This window comes from Danio aesculapii, chromosome 10 (genome assembly GCF_903798145.1).
Source record: "Danio aesculapii chromosome 10, fDanAes4.1, whole genome shotgun sequence".
Taxonomy (NCBI): Eukaryota; Metazoa; Chordata; class Actinopteri; order Cypriniformes; family Danionidae; genus Danio; species Danio aesculapii.
Window position 1 is genome coordinate 26,022,357 of NC_079444.1, and position 22,890 is coordinate 26,045,246.

General features: G+C 39.8%; 1 protein-coding gene across 1 annotated transcript in view; it reads left to right on the forward strand.

Moving 5' to 3' along the window:
* The window catches only part of frem2a (FRAS1 related extracellular matrix 2a), a 128,277-nt gene that overhangs the window by 81,639 nt on the left and 23,748 nt on the right, over positions 1 to 22,890 (forward strand). Inside the window, exons 7-13 of the mRNA XM_056467298.1 lie at positions 10,531 to 10,680; positions 13,834 to 14,043; positions 15,812 to 16,009; positions 18,574 to 18,738; positions 20,373 to 20,555; positions 20,803 to 20,933; positions 22,001 to 22,159. Coding sequence (XP_056323273.1) covers positions 10,531 to 10,680; positions 13,834 to 14,043; positions 15,812 to 16,009; positions 18,574 to 18,738; positions 20,373 to 20,555; positions 20,803 to 20,933; positions 22,001 to 22,159 — 1,196 coding nt within the window. The remainder of the gene's footprint in view (positions 1 to 10,530; positions 10,681 to 13,833; positions 14,044 to 15,811; positions 16,010 to 18,573; positions 18,739 to 20,372; positions 20,556 to 20,802; positions 20,934 to 22,000; positions 22,160 to 22,890) is intronic.

The following is a 22,890-nucleotide window of genomic DNA, read 5'->3' on the forward strand; positions in this document are numbered from 1 at the left end:
CCTGGCCCTCACTTACCTGTTCAGAAACGGTTATATTTTTCGGGGAGTCGCAATAACCCAGTAAAAAGGTTTTGATACGACAGTACGTTGGGAAAGCGTTCAGTCCCGATAGGGAGGACGCTGCGGAGCTCACCTGCTACCCAGAGGGGAGACCTGGTGACAATCTATGGACCAGCCCAGAGATGGGGGGGTCCTAGCATAAGGATGGTTAGCGGGGAGGGAAGACACGAGCCTGCCCTAGAAGGGGGGACTATACCGTGGCTGAGTGAACGTATGGGATCGCCAGCGGGGATCACACATAGCAGGCACCTATACCCAGAACGCGGGCTGACCAGCGGGCATGCCGACAACATAACGGGCCAACACCTGACTCCTCCGCTGAGTCAGGTGCTGGGGGCCTCGGAGGAACTCTGCAGGGTTCGCCAAAGAAATGGGGAACTAAACTGACAAAGCTGAAAAAGCGCACGTATCTCCGGGTTAGGGAGAGTGGCGCAGCAAGCGTGTTTCGACACCTCAACCGAATCGTTTCCTCAATCACCAAGGGTTGCCTAATACCCTTGAGGAAACCGGCTCCACTCGCAGATTGTAACCTTGCAAATGTATTGGGTGTCACCCAACCCGTAGCTCTACAAATGTCTGTCAGAGAGGCGCCGCGTGCTAACGCCCAGGAGGATGCGATGCTCCATAGTGGAGTGCGCTCTCACCCCCGGGGGACACGGCTCACCCTGGCCCAAAGGCGAGGGAGATGGCATCCACTATCCAGTGGGCCAACCTCTGTTTAGATACGGCACTTCCCATCTGCCGACCACTGTAATGGACAAAGAGCTGGTCAGAGGATCTAAGGCTCTGAGTGTGGTCCCCATATATTCGCAAAGCGCGAACAGGACACAACAATGAAAGGGCTGGGTCTGCCTCCTCCGTGGGCAGCGCTTGCAGGCTCACTACCTGATTGTTAAAACGATGTGGTAGGAACCTTGGGCACATAGCCGGGCCGGGGTCTCAGGACAACGTGAGAGTAGGCCGGCCCGAATTCTAGGCACGAGTCACTGACCGAAAATGCCTCCAGGTACCTAACCCTCTTAACCGATGCCAACACGGCCAGCAGAGCTGTCTTCAAGGACAGAAATCTCAAGGATACTGAGTCGAGTGGTTCGAAGGGATCTCCACGTAGGCTCGTAGCACTACCGCGAGATCTCAAGAGGGTATGAGAGGGGGGCGGGGGAAAACATCCGCCTCGCACCTCTGAGGAACTGGATGATGAGGTTATGCCTCCCCACGGTGCCGCCATCCACGCATCATGATGAGCGGAGATGGTGGCCACGTAAACCCTCAGTGTGGAGCGCGACAGCCTTCGCTCCACCTGTCCTGAAGGAAAGAAAGCACAACACTGATCTGGCAAGATCGGGGGTCTTCTCGGCGAGAAGCGCACCACTCAGTGAATAGACTCCACTCCAGGGCGTAGGCATGCCTCGTAGAGGGTGCACTAGCCTGAGTGATGGTATTAACCACCGCCACCGGTAGGTTACCTAAGTCTTCCTCGTCGCGTCTTATGGACCCCACGTGGAGGTTCCACAGAACTAAGCGAGGGTGCCAGATGGTGCCCTGTCCCTGAGAGAGTAGGTCCTCTCTCAAAGGGACTCGCCAGGGGGGGCGTCGCGAGGAGGGAGAGTTCTGATATCCAGGTCCGGTTGGGCCAGGGGCGCAACTAGCAAGACCTGCCCCTCGTCCTCCCTGACCTTGCACAGAAACTGCGCGAGTAGGCTCACTGGGGGGAGTGCATACTTACGCATGACTCGGGGTGGAGTCGCCATTCTCCCGGGGAAGGAGCTGCCGTGAGAATCTGTTGGCCACACGGTTGAGCCCATCCGGGGTGTGAATAGCAAGCAGCGACTTCAGCCGCGTATGACTCCAGAGGAGCAGACGGCGAGCGAGCTGAGACATGCAGCGGGAGCGTATACCCCCATCCGGATGGAACACGCTACCGCGGCCGTGCTGTCCGTCCTGACCAGCACGTGTTGCTCCCTCAGCACCGGTAAAAAGCGGCGCAGAGCGAGAAACACTGCCAACAGCTCTAGGCAGTTGATATGCCAATGCAGCTGGGTTCCCCTCCACAGGTCCGCAGCAGCATGCCCGCTACACACGGCCCCCCACCCCATACTGGAGGCATCTGCCGAAACGACAGCCTGCCTGGACGCCTGACCTAGGGGCACACTGGCCCGTAGGAAGAAGGGGTCCTTTCCAGGGGGTGCGGGTGCGGTGACACAGCGCAGTGACAGTCACTCGGTGTGTGCCCGCGTGCCATGCGCGTCTGGGGACCCGATCGTGAAGCCAATGCTGTAGTGGTCTCATATGGAGCAATCCGAGCGGCGTGGCCGCGGCTACGGATGCCATATGCCCCAGGAGCCTCTGAAATAATTTCAGGGGGACCACTTTTTTTCCTGTCAAACTCTCTCAGACAGTTCAGCATTACCTCGGCGCGCTCTCGTGAGAGGCGCGCCTCCATAGTGATCGAGTCCAGCTCCAACCAGAGAAAGGAGATGCTCTGCACGGAGGCGAGCTTGCTCTTTTCTCGGTTGACCTGAAACCCCAACGGGCGGAGGTGCCGGAGCACCTTGTCTCTGTGCATAATCAATTGCTCCCGAGAGTGGGCTAAAAATCAACCAGTCATCGAAATAATTGAGCGTGCGGATGCCGGCGAGCCGAAGGGGCGCGAGGGCACCCTCCGCGAGCTTGGTGAAAACTCGCGGAGACAGAGAGAGCCCGAAGGGGAGGACCTTGTATTGCCACGCTCGACCTTCAAACGCAAACCGCAGAAACTGCCGGTGGCGTGGAAGTGTGGAGATATGAAAATACGCGTCCTTCAGATCTATTGCTGCAAACCAATCCTGAGGACGAACGCATTGCGTGATGCGCATCTGCGTAAGCATTTCGGAGCGCAGCCAGTGAAGGCAGCGGTTCAAAATGTGCAGATATAGGATTGGCCATAGCCCACCGCTTTTTTTTTTTTTTTTTTTTTTTTTTGGGGGGGCACGATGAAGTGCGGGCTGTAAAACCCGCGCTCCATCTCGGCTGGAGGGCCGGCTCGATTGCATCCTTCGCCAGGAGGACAGCAATCTCCTCTCGCAAGACAGGGGCGGACGCAGGACTGACCCTGGTCACCCGTGAATCTGGGAGGCCGTTTAGCGAACTGAATCGCATAGCCGAGTCTGGTCGTATGGATGAGCCATTGCGATGGGCTGGCCCGCGCTAACCAGGCAGGCAGAGCCCCCGCAAATGGTCCCACCCGCACGATCGCTGACGTGCCAGCGGCGGGGCAGCGTGGCGTGAGTGGGCTCATCCGGGGAGCGCTGGGGTCCCACAGGAGAGCAGGAGAGGAGATGTTCTCGTCTCGCACTCAAACTCCAGGAGAGGGGCTGGGAGTGGAGAGAAAGGAGACCGTTCTCTCGTGCTCCATGAGCCATTGGCGAAATGCACCGATCCTGCGAGCTGGAAGGCATAGCGTCCCAGACTGGCAGTGTTCGGGCTGTCACATCCGGAGGAGGGGAAAAGTGCTCTTTCACTGAGGATTTTGATGGCGTTTTTTTTTTTTTTTTTTTACGCCTTTAAATAACGTGCCCCGCCCTCCAGCGGGGAAAGAGCGAATTCCCTCCTCCCCAGATGGCCCGCCTCAGGGACGCTTCGCGGTCCGTTTTACCGAACTTAGCGGCGCCCTGGGCGGGGGACGCTGGTTGCCTGCGCGATGCTCGGCGCAGCCGCGTGGCCGGAGGCGCAGGCGGGGCGGCGAAGCAAAGCTGCGGGCGGGCGTCCTCGGCGAAAAAGCAGCGGATGTGGATGGCTCGGCGGGGGGGAGCGGTCATACAATCCCGCCGATAGAGACCTCGCCCATCGCCTCCGACTGCTCTTTCACCGGCCTGAATTCCTGGGCGAATTCACTGCCAGTGTCGCCGAACAGGCCAGCCTGGGATATGGGTGAGTTAAGAAAGCGAACTTTGTCAACGTCACGCACATCACCAGGTTTAGCCTGAGGTGGCATTCCTGGATCACGGATGTGATCATCGTCCTTCCCAGGGCACACACAGCCGACTTTTTTTTTTTTTTTTTTGTAAGAGCATAGTCGGTTGCGGTGCGGAGCGCATGCTCAGTCCTGGGTCAGAACCATCCTCGCGCAGCCGGGCCAGCGCCTGCGCTTGGTAGCGCTGGTAGGTGGCCATAGCGTGCATGGTGAGGGGGAAGGCGCACGCAGCACACTGCGTGAGCCTACGGTGCCCAACCAGGAAGAAGGGGATGGGGAGGCTTAGAAGGTCTCGCCTTCATCCTCCACATCAACCCCTCTAATCGGTCCGGCCGCGGAGCTGGGGGATAAACCATCTCCAGAGCCACGGCCGAAGCAGCCTGGGGAAGCACAGCCGCAAAGTCTGCTTCTGGATTCGACGCCGCGCTCAAAGTCCCGGAGGGAGCGAGCGGGTTCGAATCCTCGTCAGACCTTGACAGCCCAACCTCCAAGGATGGTGAGGATGGAAGCGCACGCAGATCGGGCAGAAAAAAGTGCCCTCAGGACAGCGTGAGTTTACTGTGCACTTCCAGGAAGAAGGGGACGGGAGGCTTTGAAGGTCTTGCCTCCTTATATCCTCCACATACACCCATCTAGTCGGTCCGGCCGCGGGGCTGGGGGATAAACCATCACCAGACCCACGGCCGAAGCAGCCCGAGAAAGCACGGCCATCACGTCTGCTTTTTAGATGCTAACGCCGCGCTCTCCACCCCGGAGGGAGGGAGCGAGCGGGCTCGCATCCTCATCAGACAATGACAGCCCATCCTCCGATGCAGCGATGGACATCTGACCCCCGGTGTCATCAGGTGAGAGAGCGACCATCCCAGGACGGAGCGCTTCTCTTCACCTGAAGCTTGGATGGAGCGCGTGGAGGAGCGAGAGGTCCACGGCCCGGGGGCGGCGGATTTACTCTCACTGAAACCCTCAGATCTGCCCGAGTGCCAACCGCAGTGCGGGGGACAACTGGGGTGGGTGGCTCTTTTGCAAGAGCGAGCCGCGATCTTAACTGCGCAACAGACATGACATCAGTGATGGCATGCACTGCCCGCGAGCACCGCATTAACATGCTGGACCCCCAGACATGAAACGCTGTGCTCGTGCCCATCATCCGGGGATAGGAAACCACCGCATCCAGAAACGCACGGTCGGAGTGACGTCTTGAAAAAGACGCGCTGCACGACCGTGTTGCTCTTTTAGGAAAGCTTTTTTCCTATATACAAACCGCTCTTGGAGGACCGGACCCAAAGGACGCCAGGCAAGGGAGAAATACCCAGCTCGACCATCTGCCACTGCGTATACGCGCTCTGGACCGGGAGAAGCTGCTTCTCGATCTCTCTCTGTAGACACAGGTTGGAGATACCCTCAAAGACTCTCTCAGAAGCTTCGTGAAAGGCTCTGAAAGCGAAAGGATGTCGAGCATGGCACTGGCTGCGTCTTTATAGCATGACTGATTGTCATTGACGCCAGCTGTGCACGCTGACGCTGCCAACTCATTGGCATTTCATTGGCCCGTTTTTATACTCTTTCAGATGATTGGATTCTGACGAAATCCCCATAGTGGAAGTTTCCACATAGCATTGGAGTTCCCCATCCGAAGGGGAACTATAGTCCTTTTTATATTAGAAACAACATTTTAGAATTAAACATGTTTTTATTCATTAAAAAATGTGGTAGTATATTAAATATTGTCACAATCACCAACAATCTAGCCCATGCAGATGGCAGGAGAACTACAAATCTGCCAGCAAAAGAACTACATATCCAGTCATGCACCACTCACACCGGTTCCTGATCCTGACTGATTGCAAACACACAGCCGGAGGATTGTCAAAGACTGATTACAAGAACTTTAAATACACACACAACTTGGGCTGAGTCTTTTGTAATGTGAAGGGGATGCTGGACAAAGGAGTGTGGATCCAAATGCAGGTTTTTTAAACAGAGATGGTCAAGCAAGCAATAGTCAACACAGGGGCAAACAGATGTATACGGCCTTCCAGATTCGTGGTTATAAACATAGGTGAATGGTCAAAAGGCAGGCAGCAGACAATGTAAATGAACAAAACAACAAAGCAAAGGTCGAACACGGAAGTCAAGGCAAAGGAAATGCATCGTAATGTTCACAGACAGTAAAACAAGACTCAGCCATGTGTGTGTGTGTGTGTGTGTGTTTGAGAGGTGTATAAATAGTCTGTCTAATTAGTCCTGAACAGCTTCAGCTGTGTCTGTTTGCAATCATGGGTATCTAGGCCAGGCATGGGAGTGGTACATGACTGGATATGTAATTCTTTTGCTGGCAGATTTGTGGGTCTTTTGCGATCTGCATGGGCTAGATCGCTGGTGATTGTGACAATAATGAGCAAGAAAAAGTTTACATTAGCCTGAATCAATGTCTTTTGTATTTAAGACTATTATTATTATTATTATTATTATTATTATTATTATTATTATTATTATTATTATTATTATTATTATTTTGTTTTAGTGTTTATTAGAGGTTTTAACTGGCTTTTTAATTTTGTGTCTTCAGTTTGCATTTTAATTTTAGTTCTGTTAGTCATCTTATATGTATGTAAACAGTTACAGATGTAATCAATATTAATTTTAATTTATAAGTGTATTTGTGTTTTAGTTTTTTTCAGTATTTAAATTAAGATTTGATTTATTATTTTATAACTCACTCATTATAGATGAATTGATTTTGAATGCCTGTTAACATTTTTATCATTCATTTGCTAAATAATAATATTAGAAAATTATCAATATAGCTGTGATGCATTTATGTTAAGAACCATTTTAAAAATCATCTAGTCAGAAATCACTTAACCAGATCTTCAATTAAACATTAAACAATTTATGTTGGTAACACTTTATATAAAGGGGTGTTTATAAGTCTGTCATTTAACCTTTATAATCATGACATAAAACACTTTATGAATATGATTGAGATTGTGTGCATACCTATGACAACTGTCATTAAATGTCATTAGCTCAGTTATGTCATTGTAAATGCAAATGTGACATTATTTGACATTATATCTTGACAATTTGACATTACCAAAACAACGTCATTTGTCATAAATCTGTAATCAACATGATTGCCATGAGGCCAGTATAATTGTCATCGATTTTATAACTGCATCAGTTGTATTTTTCTTGACCTCAGTGGTACAAATTGAATTTGCCATTAAATAATCATTTCATGTCATCAATTATTAATAACACTGTTATAAATTTATTTAACAGAGTATTGACCCCTTTACTGAGAAAGTTTGATGACTATTTCATTTTGTTTCACTGAAAAAAATTATCAGATGTCAATATTCATGACACAATCACAGTGGCCTCATGACAATTATGTTTATGACAGATTTATGACAAGTGATTATGACAGATTTATGACAAGTATGTTGTCCTGGTAAAGTTGTCATAACAAAGAAGAAGGCAGGTTTTGATATATTTGTTTATGTCAAGTTGTCAGAACAAAGACATTTCAAACAATGTCATGGTTAGAAGGGATACAGCTGTGGCTGGAAGTTAATGAGAATTATTAAAATGATTAAACTACCATTAATTGTATTGTATTAACGTCTACCCCTACCCCAGCCCTAAACCCTACCATCAGAGTAATGTAATTATACAAAGCATTACTCATAGTATTTATTCAATTACCCATTAATTCTATTTTATTAACATCTACCCCTACCCCTACCCTCACAGTAATGTAAAAACAGTAATCATACAGAGTATTATTCCTATTACTAATTCAATTACTCATTGAATCAAATTTGATTAATCCCTACCCCCATCCCAACCCTCACAGTAATGTAAAAATAGTAATTAATGTTGTACAGTTGTTTTGTTGTAATGCCTCAGATGTATCCTTTTAGACTTGACCCAATGTCATCTTTGCATTTAAAATGACATAACTGAGCAAATGTTAAGCCACAATCCTAAAGGTGTCACAACAGTCTTATGAAAACCCTCTTCTACTAAAGTGATTCCTTTTAGTCCATTAATTTTGACCAATATTCATCAACATCCACAAAGACATGCTTCAAAATATCTATCAGTGCTGTTCACGCTCAAAGATGAATCAATTCATATTAAAGCCTACAGTCTGTGACCTGATCTCGAATCTGTAGTGTGTTCAGAACACAGAGGTTACAGGCAGGTTACAGACATTTCTTTGTAAGCGGCGTCCTGCAGATAATGTGAAATGACAGCTGTTGAATCCTCTCGCTGGACCACTGCTCTCAGACATGGCGGGTGAGAAAAACACTGACCTCCATACAGATTGTGTCAGATTGTTTTCACGCAGCAAACTGAACATTGACTGAACACTGAAGCTGCTTTTAGGAAAACAGAGCTGCTTTTAGCTGCCGTACACCTCTCATTTCCCGGCAGGTGGTTGATTTCCTGTTTTAATGCGTGATTTGTTCTGAGGGATTTCTTAAAATTCATAATTAATGGCAAATAATAGGTTCTGTTTGGGTGGATTTGGAGGGTTTGTACAGTACATGTGTTTTAATTTCAATAAGGGCTATTAACAGGGTTTTTTTGCAGTCGTGGAATGTGTTGCTGGAAATATCATTTAAATGAACACAATCTCAAAGGTCATGAAAAGTCATTCAAATTTCAGTAATGAATAACTTTTTTAGTTATGTTCCTATCTGAAATCCTTTTAAAATTAGTCAGGTGCTGCATTTATATAAGTGTGAAGCATAATTGGATTTTCTTTTGTAGTGCTTATGTATTTGTATGTCCTTCAGGAGTATGTGTGGTACGGTATTGTGACTAAACATGACAATGATAGAATATAAAGAAGTGAATGTAATTAAATAGCTTTAAATATATAACTGTATGTAATATAAATAGATTAAAGTAATGCAGTATATACTACCTTTTTTGTATATTTTTTATGTAATTAATTTTAGAATTACAAACGTTTTATTTTAACCTCTGTTTTGTGTGTTAAAGTAAATAAAAAATAATAAATAATTCTCATATATGCCGATTTGCTGCTAATTTATGATTAATAAATATTGAATCGGCTGCACAGTGAGGCAGTGGGTAGCACGATTGCCTCATAGCAAAAAAGTCGCTAGTTCGAGCCTTGGCTGGGTCAGTTGACGTTTCTGTGTAGAGTTTGCATGTTCTCCTCGTGTTGGTGTAGGTTCCTCTGGGTGCTCTGGTTTCCCCCACAATAAATTGGCCGTAGTGTATGTGTGTGAATGAGTGTGTGTGAAAGTTTTATATTGAAGGGTTGCAGCTGGAAGGGCATCCGCCGCGTGAAGCGTGCTGGATAAGTTGGCGCTTCATTCCACTGTGGCGACCCCAGATTAATAAAGGGACTGAGCCAAAAAGAAAATGAATGAATGAATAAATATTATGATGCAAAAAAATTTACTATTCATGGTAGCTTGATGAATGCAAACAAATGTTGTAATGTTATACATTACATTCTTTATTGTCACTTTTGATCAAATTATCAAAGATAAATTATTTTTATAAAAGAAAAAAACATTATAAAAAGCAAATATAGATAATATATGATTTTTTTTATGATACCATATCACAATTTTCACTAAAAATATTATTTAAACACTGATGATCGGGAGAAATGTTTCTTGAGCATGAAATCAACATCATTTATTCATTTTCTTTCGGCTTAGTCCCTGATTTATCAGAGGTCGCCACAGCAGAATGAATTGCCAACTATTACGGCAAATGTTTTACACAGCGGATGCCCTTCCTGCCACAACCCAGTACTGAAAAACACCCATACACTCTTGCATTTACACACACACACACACACACTATGGCCAGTTTAGTTCATCCAATTCATTTATAGCACATGATTTTAGACTGTGGGGGAAACCAGAGCACCCAAAGGAAACCCACGCCAACATGGGGAGACCATGCAAACTCAAATCAGTTACCTTCTTGCTGTGAGGTGACAGTGCTAACCACTGAGCCACCATGAAATCAACATATTAGTATGATTTCTGAGAAAACAATATACATATATTCATTCATTTTCTTTTCGGCTTAGTCCCTTTATAAATCTGAAGTCGCCACAGCGGATTGAACCACCAACTCATCCAGCACATGTTTCACACAGCGAATGCCCTTCCAGCTGCAACCTATCTTTCGGAAACAACCATACACTCTCATTCACACACATACACTATGGACAATTTAGCCTACACCAATTCATCTGTACAGCATGTCTTTGGACTGTGGGGGAAACCGGAGCACCCGGGGGATACCCACGCGAATGCAAGGAGAACATGCTCGAACCAGCGACCTTCTCGCTGTGAGGTGACAGCACTACCTACTGCGCCACTGCGTCGCCCTAATATACATAAATATCAAATCTAAGCATTTTGAATTTATCTTCTAAATACAAATGATCAGAACAGTCATGGAGAAATCACAGTTTATGTTAATAATTTAGTCTGTTTTCTCCTTCACAGCTCCGGTGTTCTACTTTGGCAGTCAGGAGTATCATGTGGATGAGAGTGATGGTCATGTTGAAGTGCGTGTATGGAGAACAGGGACAGATCTCTCTAAAAAGGCAACGGTCACTGTGAGATCCCGCAAAACAGACCCTGTGTCTGCTGAAGGTTAGTGATGCTCTTCTCTGTTTTTTTTTTTTTTTTTTTTTATTCAGCACTGGCTAATATTCACACTGTATAAAATAAGCAACAATCATAACAGAGGTTATTAGGCCTGTCACAATATCTATATTTGTTGTAAGATATAAAAATAACCAAAATATATTGCGACCATTTATATTAAGACCATTTTATGCCACTCGTTATATAATGCCAAAATGGCAATATAATATAATTACAATGCAAGTATAACACCTGATATTTTATTCTTAAGAATATTTCATTTAATTATTGTCATTTTAACAATTTAATAATTAGACATTGGAATCAGAATGTGAAATGCTTAACCTAAATAAAAAATAAATAATAAATAAATAAAAGCTAAAAAGTAACCGAGGCTGCAATATCTGCTACCAGATCTATTTTCAGTTCTTAGACACCCACATGAAAATATTCTATAGTAATTCATAATAAATACTGACACTGACAGCTCTAATAGAGATAGTGATGTTGCACAATCAGCTAAAATGTTACTAGAATTGGTTTTTATGTATGGCTGATATATATTGCATCACCAAAAATGATTGAGGTCATGTCCATGTGTTGTGCGAGAAATTAATAAATTGATTATTGTGACAAGCCTAAGGGTCATCTACATATAAAAGTCCCCCATCACTACTAGATTTTGCCCCATACAAAATTGTGATGGATGCTGCAATGAGTGCTATATGACATCAATATTTGTTGCTGCTTTGTTAACAACATAATGTATTGTATGTATAATAATGTAATGTATAACGTGTAAAAAAGTGTATTTAAAAAGCGACCCTGGGCCACAAAACCAGTTTTATGTTGCACTGGTATATTTGTGGAAACCAAAAATAAGAATAAAAATTGCAGACTTTTTAGTTGTTTTATCTAGGAATTGGAAACTGTCTCATTTTAATTTATTGTGAGAAACTAGCACTTCTGGGGAATAAAAATCTCAAACCTGAATTTGTGTGTTTTTGAGATGTGTTAACGTACCGGTTCATTTACGAACAGAAAAGATATCGGCATCAGCTTAACCAAAAAGTGCTTGAAAATATCAGCAAAAATCCAATTTTGTGAATCTTTTATTATATTTAACAAAGTCCAAATAAAAGAAAGTCCTTTTCATTTCTGACACATTTAAATGTATTTATTATAATCCTTTTTGTTGATTTTCAGGAATATATACCTGTTTAAAATTGCTACTGTGGGGGAAATACATATTGAACATGTTTTTCCTGGGAATAATATTTCTAAAGGAGCTGTTGACATGGAATTGAACCAGATTTTGGTAAAAACCCAAACAAAACAAACATCAAAATAAAATCTGAAAAATGAGTTATGTGTAATAACAATGAAATGACAAAAGGAAAAACTACTGAAACTTATTTAATACTTTACATAAAAGGCTTTTTGGTGATAGCATCTTAAAGGAGCAGCTTATATGGCGAATGAAGTCACATCCATTGCTCTGCTGTGATGTTTTTTCACAGACTTCAACAGAGTGTAAAAAACTTGATGGATCTGTGGGTCTCGTCTATCAAATCTAAGCTTTATTTTGTATTCTCTATTGGATTCAAGTCAGGTGATTGGCTGGGCCATTCTACAGCCTGATTTTCTTTCTCTGAAAGCATTTGAGAGTTTCCTTGGCTATGTTTTAGATCATTTTCTTGCTGAAATGTCCACCCTGGTTTCATCTTCATCATCCTTCTAATGTAGATGTTGGACTGAAGCAGCTGATATTAATTAATAATGCCAAAGGGCAGGGGGTTGCTGAATAACTACTGGGAGATTTCAGCTCCTGTCTGGGCTTTCTCTGCCTTTCTACACCTCCCTTTCTTCATCTGTACAATACTTTTTTCCCTGCGGCATTTCATTTTATTATACATAGCTTCATTTGTAAACTAATTAGATTTGTTGTCTTCGCATATGTTAATTTATTTGGTTGTTATTAACATCTGGTGAAAATTTCAAGTAAACAGCACCTTTAGAAATATGTTTTCTAAGAAAAATCGTGAAATGTTCAATACTCATTTCCCCCACTGTACATAGTGAAAAACATCAAGCATTAGAGATTTATTTATTACTATGGGGGAAAAAAACTTTCATAGATAACACACATATCTCACTTTTATTATTTTATATTTCATGGGAATAAAGTTATTGAGTTATTGACATTATTATTATTATTATTCAATCATTCATTCATTGTTCCTTTGGCTTAGTCGATTTATTTTTCAGCTGAATGAACTCCAAACTTATCCAGCATAGGTTTTACGCAGCAGATGCCCTTCCAGCTGCAACACAGCACTGGGAAACACCCATACACACTCATACACACAACGGCCAGTTTAGCTTATCCAATTCACCTATAGCGCATGTGTTTGGATTGTGGGGGAAACCGGAGCACCCAGAGGAAACCCACGCCAACACATGGAGAACATGCAAACTCCACACAGAAATGCCAACTAGCCCAGACAGGACTCGAACCAGCGACCTTCTTGCTATGAGGCGACAGTGCTAACCATAAGTGAGTCCCTTAATTAAGGTCAAATAAACTACAATAGCCCAAGATATAATTATGTTTGTTAAGACTATAAAAATGTAGTGGGCTTTAGAGGTAGAGGGCATTTTGATTGATGTCCAGTGAAAATAAATATGAAACTACATTTATTATTTGTGGAAATCTGGCTCACGTTTCTGCAGATCTGCACAAAAATGTCCATTTTAATTTATGTAAAGGCTTTCGTGTCCAGTTCTTGTCTTCTCTGCGAACGTAAATAACGGCAAAATGCTGAACTGGGCAGTCCAGTTGTATTTCATAAATGTGTGAGTGAACAGACAGTGTTATTGACTCTCTCTCTCTGTCTCTTAGTCCTTGAACAAGTGACGCGTGGCATCAAAGACACAACTGTGAAATATAAAAAAATCTGTTCATCCAAGTCCTCTGTGCAGTCAACCCAAACTTAGCTAAGAGCTCTATACTGTATATTGATCCTTAAAAAAAAGAAAAGCCGAAAGCGCAGTCTCTCAGACAGAGGATTAATGGAAAGTGAGGATCCAGAGCTTCTTCTGTTAAATACTGTCTGACCTCTCCGACCTTAGCCTGATTTCAGTGTGTTGATCTGCTAGCTGGAGTGGACTATGTGGGAATCAGCAGAAACTTGGACTTCGCTCCTGGTGTGAGCATGCAGACGGTGCGGGTCACGGTGCTGGATGACCTCGGACAGCCTGTTCTGGAAGGGACAGAAAGATTCGAGCTTGTTCTCCGGATGCCCTCCAATGGAATTCTGGGAGAGCCAGCCAAAGTCACAGTCTTTATCAACGACTCCATTTCAGACTGTGAGTGTTTTCACATATACAGTTGAAGTCCCTGCAGTGATTTTTTTATATTTCCCAAATGATGTTTAACAAAGCAAAATTTTTCACAGTATTTCCTATAATTTTTTTCTTCTTGAGAAAGCTTTATTTTTTTTTATTTCGGCTAGAATGAAAGCAGTTTTTAATTTTTTATAAAGCATTTTAAGTTTGACACCTAGAGATAAAAAATGGTGGATGCTGGAGAAAATGTGGAAATGTATTGGCTGATCATTTCCACATATTTTGGGAATGTAATATTATACACACCAATTGGCAAGATTTGAATAAAGAGATAAATGCAATAATAATATTGAATCTGTAAAATGTAATTTTAAAACTATTTACCTTGGATTTTATTTTTCAAAAATACCAAAAATAGTTATGCATATTTTCTTAATACACTGCTAACAACTAGTAAAAAGGCTATTACAAAGAAATGGCTCAAGGAAGATCCTCCATCTGTAGTTGAATGGCTTGATATTGTAAAAGAGCTGTATGATATGGAAGTACTGACACAAAATTTCTGCATACTGGGATAAATGGCTAAAAATGGTAATGTTTTAATTTTATTGTGGTGCTTTTGTTTAAATATATATCTGGAGCCTGTTGATCTTTGATAGGTTACCCTTAACAAAATTTTAAATAGCAACATTTTATTAACCATAAATACGAATGTAAATAAGATTGTATTCGGTCACCTTTGACACTTGTATTGTATGTCTTTTTTGTTTCTCTGTTTTTTTATTATTATATTATTATTATTATTATTGTTTGTTTTGTTCTTAACTGTTTTGAAAAATGAAAAAATAAAATAAAATCTTTAAAAAAAGCATTTTAAGGTCAGTAATAATACATAATCAATTGTGAAATACTCTTACATTGCATGACTTGCATTGCTTCAGCTTATACCCTTTTTCATCACGGTCACCACTATTACTAATTAAAAGAGCTGTTTTCTTAGTTAATGTACTTTAAAATTGAATTCATTCCTGTGGTTTAGAGCAGATTTTTCTCCAGTGTCACATTAACCTTCAGAAATCTTTTAAATTTGATCAGGAAACTGCTTAAGAAAAATTTCTTATAAACATAATTTTATAATTATTATGAATTATGTTTATAAAAACTGTGATTTAGATATGCTGTTTAAGATGTGTTTATTTTATTCAGTAATAAGGGCACATTAAAAAATTAAGACTGAAAGTAAAACATTTATAATGAAGAAAACAGCAAAATACTGTTATTTTGAACATTCTATTAATCGAAGAATTTTTCTTATTTTTTCCTTCATTTGCTTCTTTTCATTTTTCTTTCTTTCCTTCCTTCCTTCTTTTTTCTTTTACTTTTTCTTTCCCTTTTTCTTTCTCATTTCTTTCTTTCTTTCTTTCTTTCTTTCTTTCTTTCTTTCTATAGGAATGTAGAAATACATCTAACTTATCCAAAGATTCAGAACCAATACTAGTTGATCATAATAGAACAGTAAATTTGCATATTATAAAGATTTCTAAAGTATAATGTGACACTAAAGAATGAAGAAAAAGCGTGTCAGAAAGAAGAAAAAAATATTTTAAACAACAAAAGTTTTTTAACTTATTGATGCTCATTGAAACTTTAAAAAAAATGATGAGTAGTTTATGTCGTTTCATAGGTCTGTCTGCTACCTACAGAATTAATGGGTCACACATTACTGTGTGTATTTTTGTTTATTATATAGAGATATTAAAGTGTCTGCATGTGTTTATTCTTTGCTTAGTGCCAAAGGTGCAGTTTAAACAGGCTGTCGTGACTGCAGAGGAGAGTGAAGGTCACATCACTGTAATGGTGCACCGCAGTGGAGACATTAAACACAAGTCCAGTGTCCGCTGCTACACGCGGCAGGGCTCTGCACAGGTGGTGTCCGACTTTGAGGAGAGACCAAACACTGACGCCTCCATCGTAACTTTCTTGCCTGGTAAATAACCTCTTGTAAGATGGGACATTGAATGGAGGGGAAAATAACTGCATTAGTAAACAAGTGAACAATTGAATGAGCAAATGCTTGAATGAACTGTTAAAAAAAAGTCTGTTTGACTACATTAAAGTAAGGGCTGGGTGTTTCAAAAATATTTCATAAAATTTTTTATTTTACAATTTTTTTTTCAGACTGTTTGATCAATTCACAATTTCGATTGGATTTTTTATTGTTAAAAATGTATAACAAGTATACATATACGAAAGTATAACATGCTAAATTAAATACAATAAAATATTTTGTTTCTAAAATAATAAATAAATAATAATAATATAATCCATATTATAGTAATACAATAAATAGTATTAATATAATAAAAATACAATAAATATAATATAATAAATAATAATAGTAAAATCAAAATAATAATTTAAATATTAGTATAAATGTAAAATACAAAACAGACTCTTAATTAATTTGTATTTATTTGATCTCTTTAAGAGGCGTCAGATATACTTATTAATTTATTAAATAAGTTTTAATAATTAATCATCTTAATATTTATTAATAACCATCTCAATAATTAAGTCATTCCAGTAAAACACTTTAAAATAAAATAAAGGTCTATTGGTTGATGTACTGTACAACTTTAAATCTTAATAATGCATTAGTAAATGTTGAATTATGATGAATAAAATGTGAAAGGTTATGGACCATTTACGGACCATTATACCATTTATTTTACAACAGAAATGTCTATTTGGCATGTATGAAGTAATTGTAAAACAAATGACTTGTTTAATATCTTTGCAGAAAAGAGACATGAAATATGAAGGCAAATGCGTCACAAACTTGCCTTCAGGGTATTCTATATGTCTAGAAATGTTACAAGAATTCTAAACATGTCTCACCTTAAAAGTAGATATTTGGTTTTAGCTGATGTACAAAAATGTTTTGTATAAAAAATAGCTGACCATTCAGCCTGTCATAGTCATGCAAGCAATTTTTCTCATAACCTTGCATTTTTGCCATTCCTCGTTTCATGTTTTTGACACAAAAAAGGTGTTCGGTGTGAATAGTAAAAATGTGCAATATGTTCTACACTGCAGTCCTTGATAGAGCACGTCGCATGTTATTCAGGTGCATCTGCATGCAGTTGGATCATATTTTTCTCCTAACTGTGGTCTAATATTATTCATTCATTCATTTTCCTTCGGCTTAGTCTCTGATTTATCAGAGGTTGCCACAGAATGAACTGCCAGGTCTATTATTAATGTTTGCTAAAAAAATTTCACAATTTCTCAATTTAAAAGCAAATACAATTCTACAAACATTAAATTTGAATAGATCAATAAAATCACCCCTCCCTAATTTAAGTAAAATAATATATAGCATATGGAATGACCAAAACAAATAAACAAATATGTGTGTGAATTAATGCTGAATTAAATGGCTTAAAATCTTACATTTCACCTTTAGTCGCTCATATTACATTAAATGAGTAAAATATCAAAAGTGAAGACCCTTTATTTGAATTGAAATGAAATAGGGGATACAGCTGAATGAATTAATCAACCACTAACAAGTAAACTAACAAATATGCAAGTGAGTTTTACTGTTTCATGTTAATATTCACACTATTCACTTTTGTTTGTCTAAATTTAAGTAAATGATCCAATTTGATTCACTCATTATGTAAGCTAGAATGAGGAACTGGGAAATACTGCAAAAACAAATGAAGGGACTCACAAGCATTAACTAGTAATTGAATTAACTAGTAGTAGTAATAATATATTTTTTATTGTTTTTAATCTTTTTATTTTCCCTAATTCAATATAAACATGCATGTGATGACCCTTAACTTAAATTCACATGTAATGGAGCCATAAAACTGAACATACCACAAAAATGGACGTACAAATCAACAATCAAATTTGTAAATTATTTAAACTTGAATTAAATGGCATGACATTCTTCATTTATTTGGCCAAATTCAAATAGGATATGCAGCGATGGCCCTTAACTTAGGTTCAGATGTAATGAGGCCATAAAACTGAATAAACAAACGAATATACAGTCAGGCCCATAAATATTCGGACATCTGAACAGTTCTAATATTTTTGGCTCTATACACTAGCACACTGGATTTGAAATGAAACTGCAGACTGTCAGCTTTAATTTGAGCTCATTGTCATTAAGATAATGAGGGAATAACACACACCTGGCTATGGAACAGCTGAGAATCCAACTGTCCCATTTCTTTTGGTCCCTTAACAAGTGGGAGGCACATATGCAAACTGTTGTAATTTCTACACCGTTCACTTCATTTTGATGTAAATACTCTGAAATCTATTGTTTTTGTGTAAAAATGAACGAGCAAACAAATCTAAAAATAAAGAAGTGAATGAAGGATCAAACCAGTGAATGATTTAAGCAGGAGAAAATCTCACACTTTACCCTATTACTTAATATCTGACCTCAAGCTTTTCTCATATTTTTCATGGAAATCTAGTGAACAAAAAATGTTGGTGTTTTCTTCATTCAGTCTCTGTTTTGGTGTGCAGGTGAAGTTGATAAACCGTGTGTTTTGAAACTGGTGGATGATTCAATTCATGAGGACGAGGAAGAACTGAGGCTTGTTCTGGGAAACGCAAAGAGTGATTCACCATATGGAGCATCTATTGGAAACCAAAATGAAACACTCATAAAGATCAAGGACAATGCTGACAGTAAGAAACAAAATACAACATATGGTCGCACTGCATTTTAAGGTACAATTCTTGTTTTAATGAACCATTAACTATGATATTTGCCTCAATTAACTCCTAATTTGCTGCTTAATATAGTTATTAAGGTAGTAGTTGGGTTTAGGAATTACTGATGAAGAATTATATGGTATAGAAAATGTGCTTGATAAGAACAAATAAACAGCCCATATATTAATAATAGGCAGGTAATAAGCCGCTAGTTAATAGTGATAATTAGTCATTGAACTAAAGTGTTAACAAACATCACAGCAGATTTAATATGAAATTCACTTTACCCAAAAGAGAAAATTTAGGCCATGTCCACGTACATTTTCATTTAAAAACGCAATTTTTTTTCTCCGTTTTGGCTTTCTGTCCACAAATACTGCGTATTTATGAAATAAAAACATATCTTTTTGAAAATGCTGTCCAAAGTGGACACATTTGAAAACTGCATTTTCGTGTTGCAGTGTGGATTGTGAAAACTGAGGATTTTTCCAATGACGCATTTTAGTCATGTGATCCAGTCATTTGAATAATTCAGCTAACATGGTGGACGACATTGTAAAGCAGATGTTTTGAATGCTGTTCATTTTGACAGCTTTATTAAAGATTAATGTCAGTTTGCAACTCCGTATTGCCTCTCTTCAAAGATCAGCAAATGTTTATTGGGAGCTATTGTTCAGCGGCAGAGGCAGATGACAGTTGTGCCATTTGCAACACAGATTCATTCTGAAAACGTAACCCTATATACGTTTCTGGAGATCCCGAATTATGTAGCCAGAGATACGTATAGCTGCATTTCGTCTTTAAAACGAATGCTACGGGGCGGTATGATGCTGTTCCTTTTCGCGCTTACCAGCTGACAGCTTACCTCCGTATAGACGGTTTTCCCACTGTTACCAGTTTGTCCAGTTAGCTCGCCATGTACGTCAGTGGACTAGAAACGTACACAGCGGCCTCTGGTGGATTCGCAAAAACAAAAACTGCCGTAACTCCTGGGACTTATTTGGCATTCTCCAGAAATATATATAGCGGTACGTTTTCAGAATGAGCCTGGGTTGAACATTTTGCCGCGACATTTCAAAGAGATGTAAAGTAAATAAACAGCAGGCAGATATGACAGGTACATGAACGAAACCATTTTCAGTAGTTTTAGTGTTGAGGACAGAAAGAATTAAAAATGATTGTGTGGGGCACGTTTAGACGCTTTTAATCGCTGTTTCAAATTTATCTGGATTAATGTAGATGGAGCCCTACTTGCCATTTACTCAACTTTGTGTCGTTTCAAACTTTTTTGAGTGTCTATTTTACAAAAGAAAATAATTTGAAGAATGTTGGGAACTGGTAGACATCCATAGTAGAGAAAAAATAACACTATTGAAGTCAATGGCTAGCGTTTTCCAACATTTTCGAAATATCCTATTTGTGTTTAACAGAAAAAAGAAACTTTGAAAGAAATGAGGGTACAGTAAGTTAACGATGACAGAATTAAAATTTGTGGGGTGAACTATCCATTTTACATAAATACCTTGCATTTAGGTTCAGATGTCTGTAGGATTTCTCAGTAGATTCTCTTTTTCATGAACAAAAACTCCTCAAATCTTCTCTTTCAGAGTCCATCATAAAGTTCGCCGAGACGAAGTTCAGTGTTAGCGAACCGAAAGAGTCTGGGCTGGTGACATTAGTAAAGATCCCCATCCGCAGAACGGGAGACACTTCCAAAGTGTCCCTAGTGAGGGTGCACACTAAAGACGGCTCTGCCATATCCGGAGAAGACTATCATCCCATCTCCCTCGGTGAGACTTCTGGAGGCCAGAACGGGTCATTTGCATTTCGAATATGCTGCATCTAATTATCCTTTGTAGATTGGCAGGTGGCTCCAAACAGCTTCCACATTGCATGCATTCCCAACATCAGGTTATATAGAGTTCAGCATGCAAATGATAAATGCAATCAGGTGTGGAAGTGTTTAGGAGAAGAAATACCGGTGTTTATCATCTAATGCAATCAGGTGGTTTTGTTTGTGTCTGTGTGTGTGTGCAGATGTGGAGTTTAAAGCAGATGAGATCGAGCGTGTAGTTGAAGTGGAGGTTTTGTTTGATGGAATAAGAGAGATGAGAGAGGCCTTCACTGTCCATCTGAAACCAGATGAGAACATGGTTGCTGAAATACAGGTGAGGAAGCTACCCCATTTTGTTACCCCAAAAATGAAAGATTTGAATTCATTTACACTCAGACAGTGGTGGATGAAGTACACCAATGCAAATACCCTAAATAAATTTACTCCAATCAAAATATAAAGCACTTTGTTTCAAATTTGCCCTAATCAAAGTACAAACGTATTTTAGTTTTATTTTATTAAAAAAATTTAAACTAAGAAGCATGTACTGATGAATCTTTAATTATTTTTCTAAAAAATAGTTTAATATAGTTTAAAGATCAATCCAAAGATGCAAGGTAAACTAATGCACAAAACTGATAAACTTCCTGATAAACTGGTGCCAATTATCGAAATAAATAAGAATTTCCTGCAGTAGGAACATCCATACAGTCATAACTGGTGTACGAGTACAAGACCACTCTTTGGGTGCAACAATTACCTTCTGGAAGGTACAAACAATGAAGATATGTTTAATACAATCTGGGAGATTTCCTCATTGGAAATGTGTTCACTCAAAACTGTGATGCTTCAAAACTTTCTTAAAGAGATCAAAAGGCAAATCCATTTGAGTCAAGCAGTTTAATCCAAGCCTTATGATGAGACACTTTATACCAGGAACAGATTTAATTCATGACTTTATGCATATAAATGTTAGTCAGCTAACATTAAAGCTCAATCATATAAACTGCTTTCTTGCAGAAGCTTAAATGTACCATGTGACATGCATAAAAGAACCTGAATGGTTAAATATGAATTCTGTAAATACGATTGCTGGTCAATGTTTATCTGTAGAAAAAAAGCCTAAATTAAATCTGTTAATCATATAAAACAGTCTTCAGAAACCTTGGATTAAAACTCTTAATTAATTTGGATTTATTTGATCTCTTTAAGAGGCGTCAGAGTTTTTGTAAACAATGGAGGAACAGAAATCTCTCCGATTTGATTGAAAATCTTTTCATTTGTGTTCGGAGGATGAGTGAAAGTCTTATGTTGGAACAACTTGAGGGTGAGCAAATAATGACAGAATTTTAAATGAATTACATAGTTTAAATTAAAAATCTGTGATTGTTGTATTTGCAGATGACAAAAGCAATAGTGTACATCGAGGAGACCAACAGCATGGCTGATGTCACGTTCCCTTCATTGCCTCATATTGTGTCACTGCTGCACTATGACAATGTCAGAACAAGCAAACAAAATGCTCATCCACCCGCTGGATATCCTGTCGTCTGTGTTACGGTAGGTTTGTCAGGAGAAAAAGTCAGTCAGACAAGTTTTCCCACTCATTTGTGACTAACATCATTTATATATTACGTTTCAGTGCATTTCCGATGCCGTTTATGGAGTCTTTTTTCATCAAGCTTTTAATAGGTCCTTGAACTACAAGTGAATAAAAAAGATTTTAAGATTATAAAGATTTTTCAAATCTTAAGCCATAAAAAGTGTGGTAATGCCTCACAGTGCTTGTGCTTTCTTAAATCATAAGGACTTTATGAGCACAAGAAACAAACAGTGTTTAATCTTCTGAAAGCTCCACGTTGTTCCTTGTGATAAATTATTTAACAGAAGTCCGTTGTATCCAGAACTTTCTTTTAAGTATTGTGGTACTAGAGTGATGTGTGTACCATGGTATTCAATGATTAGTAGATTTATGTAGTGTTTATTATATGTGACCATTAAGCACAAGATGTTGCACAGGTATATTTTGGCAATATCCAAAAAAATGTATAGTACATTGTACAGGCATACAATAATACATCCATTGTATGGGTCAAAATGATCAGTGGGCTATATGCACAGCTAGTGTTTTTCAGCCAATGATGATAGTGCAGAAATTCATTTCCATATTTCAAAGACATGGTGCGGAAAAATATAATGTAATGCAGAGCTTCTTGTTTGGTCTGAAATCCACTTTATATTGTATTTCATCCAGGCAGTAAAGATCACTGTTTTTTAAAGAAATCAGATCT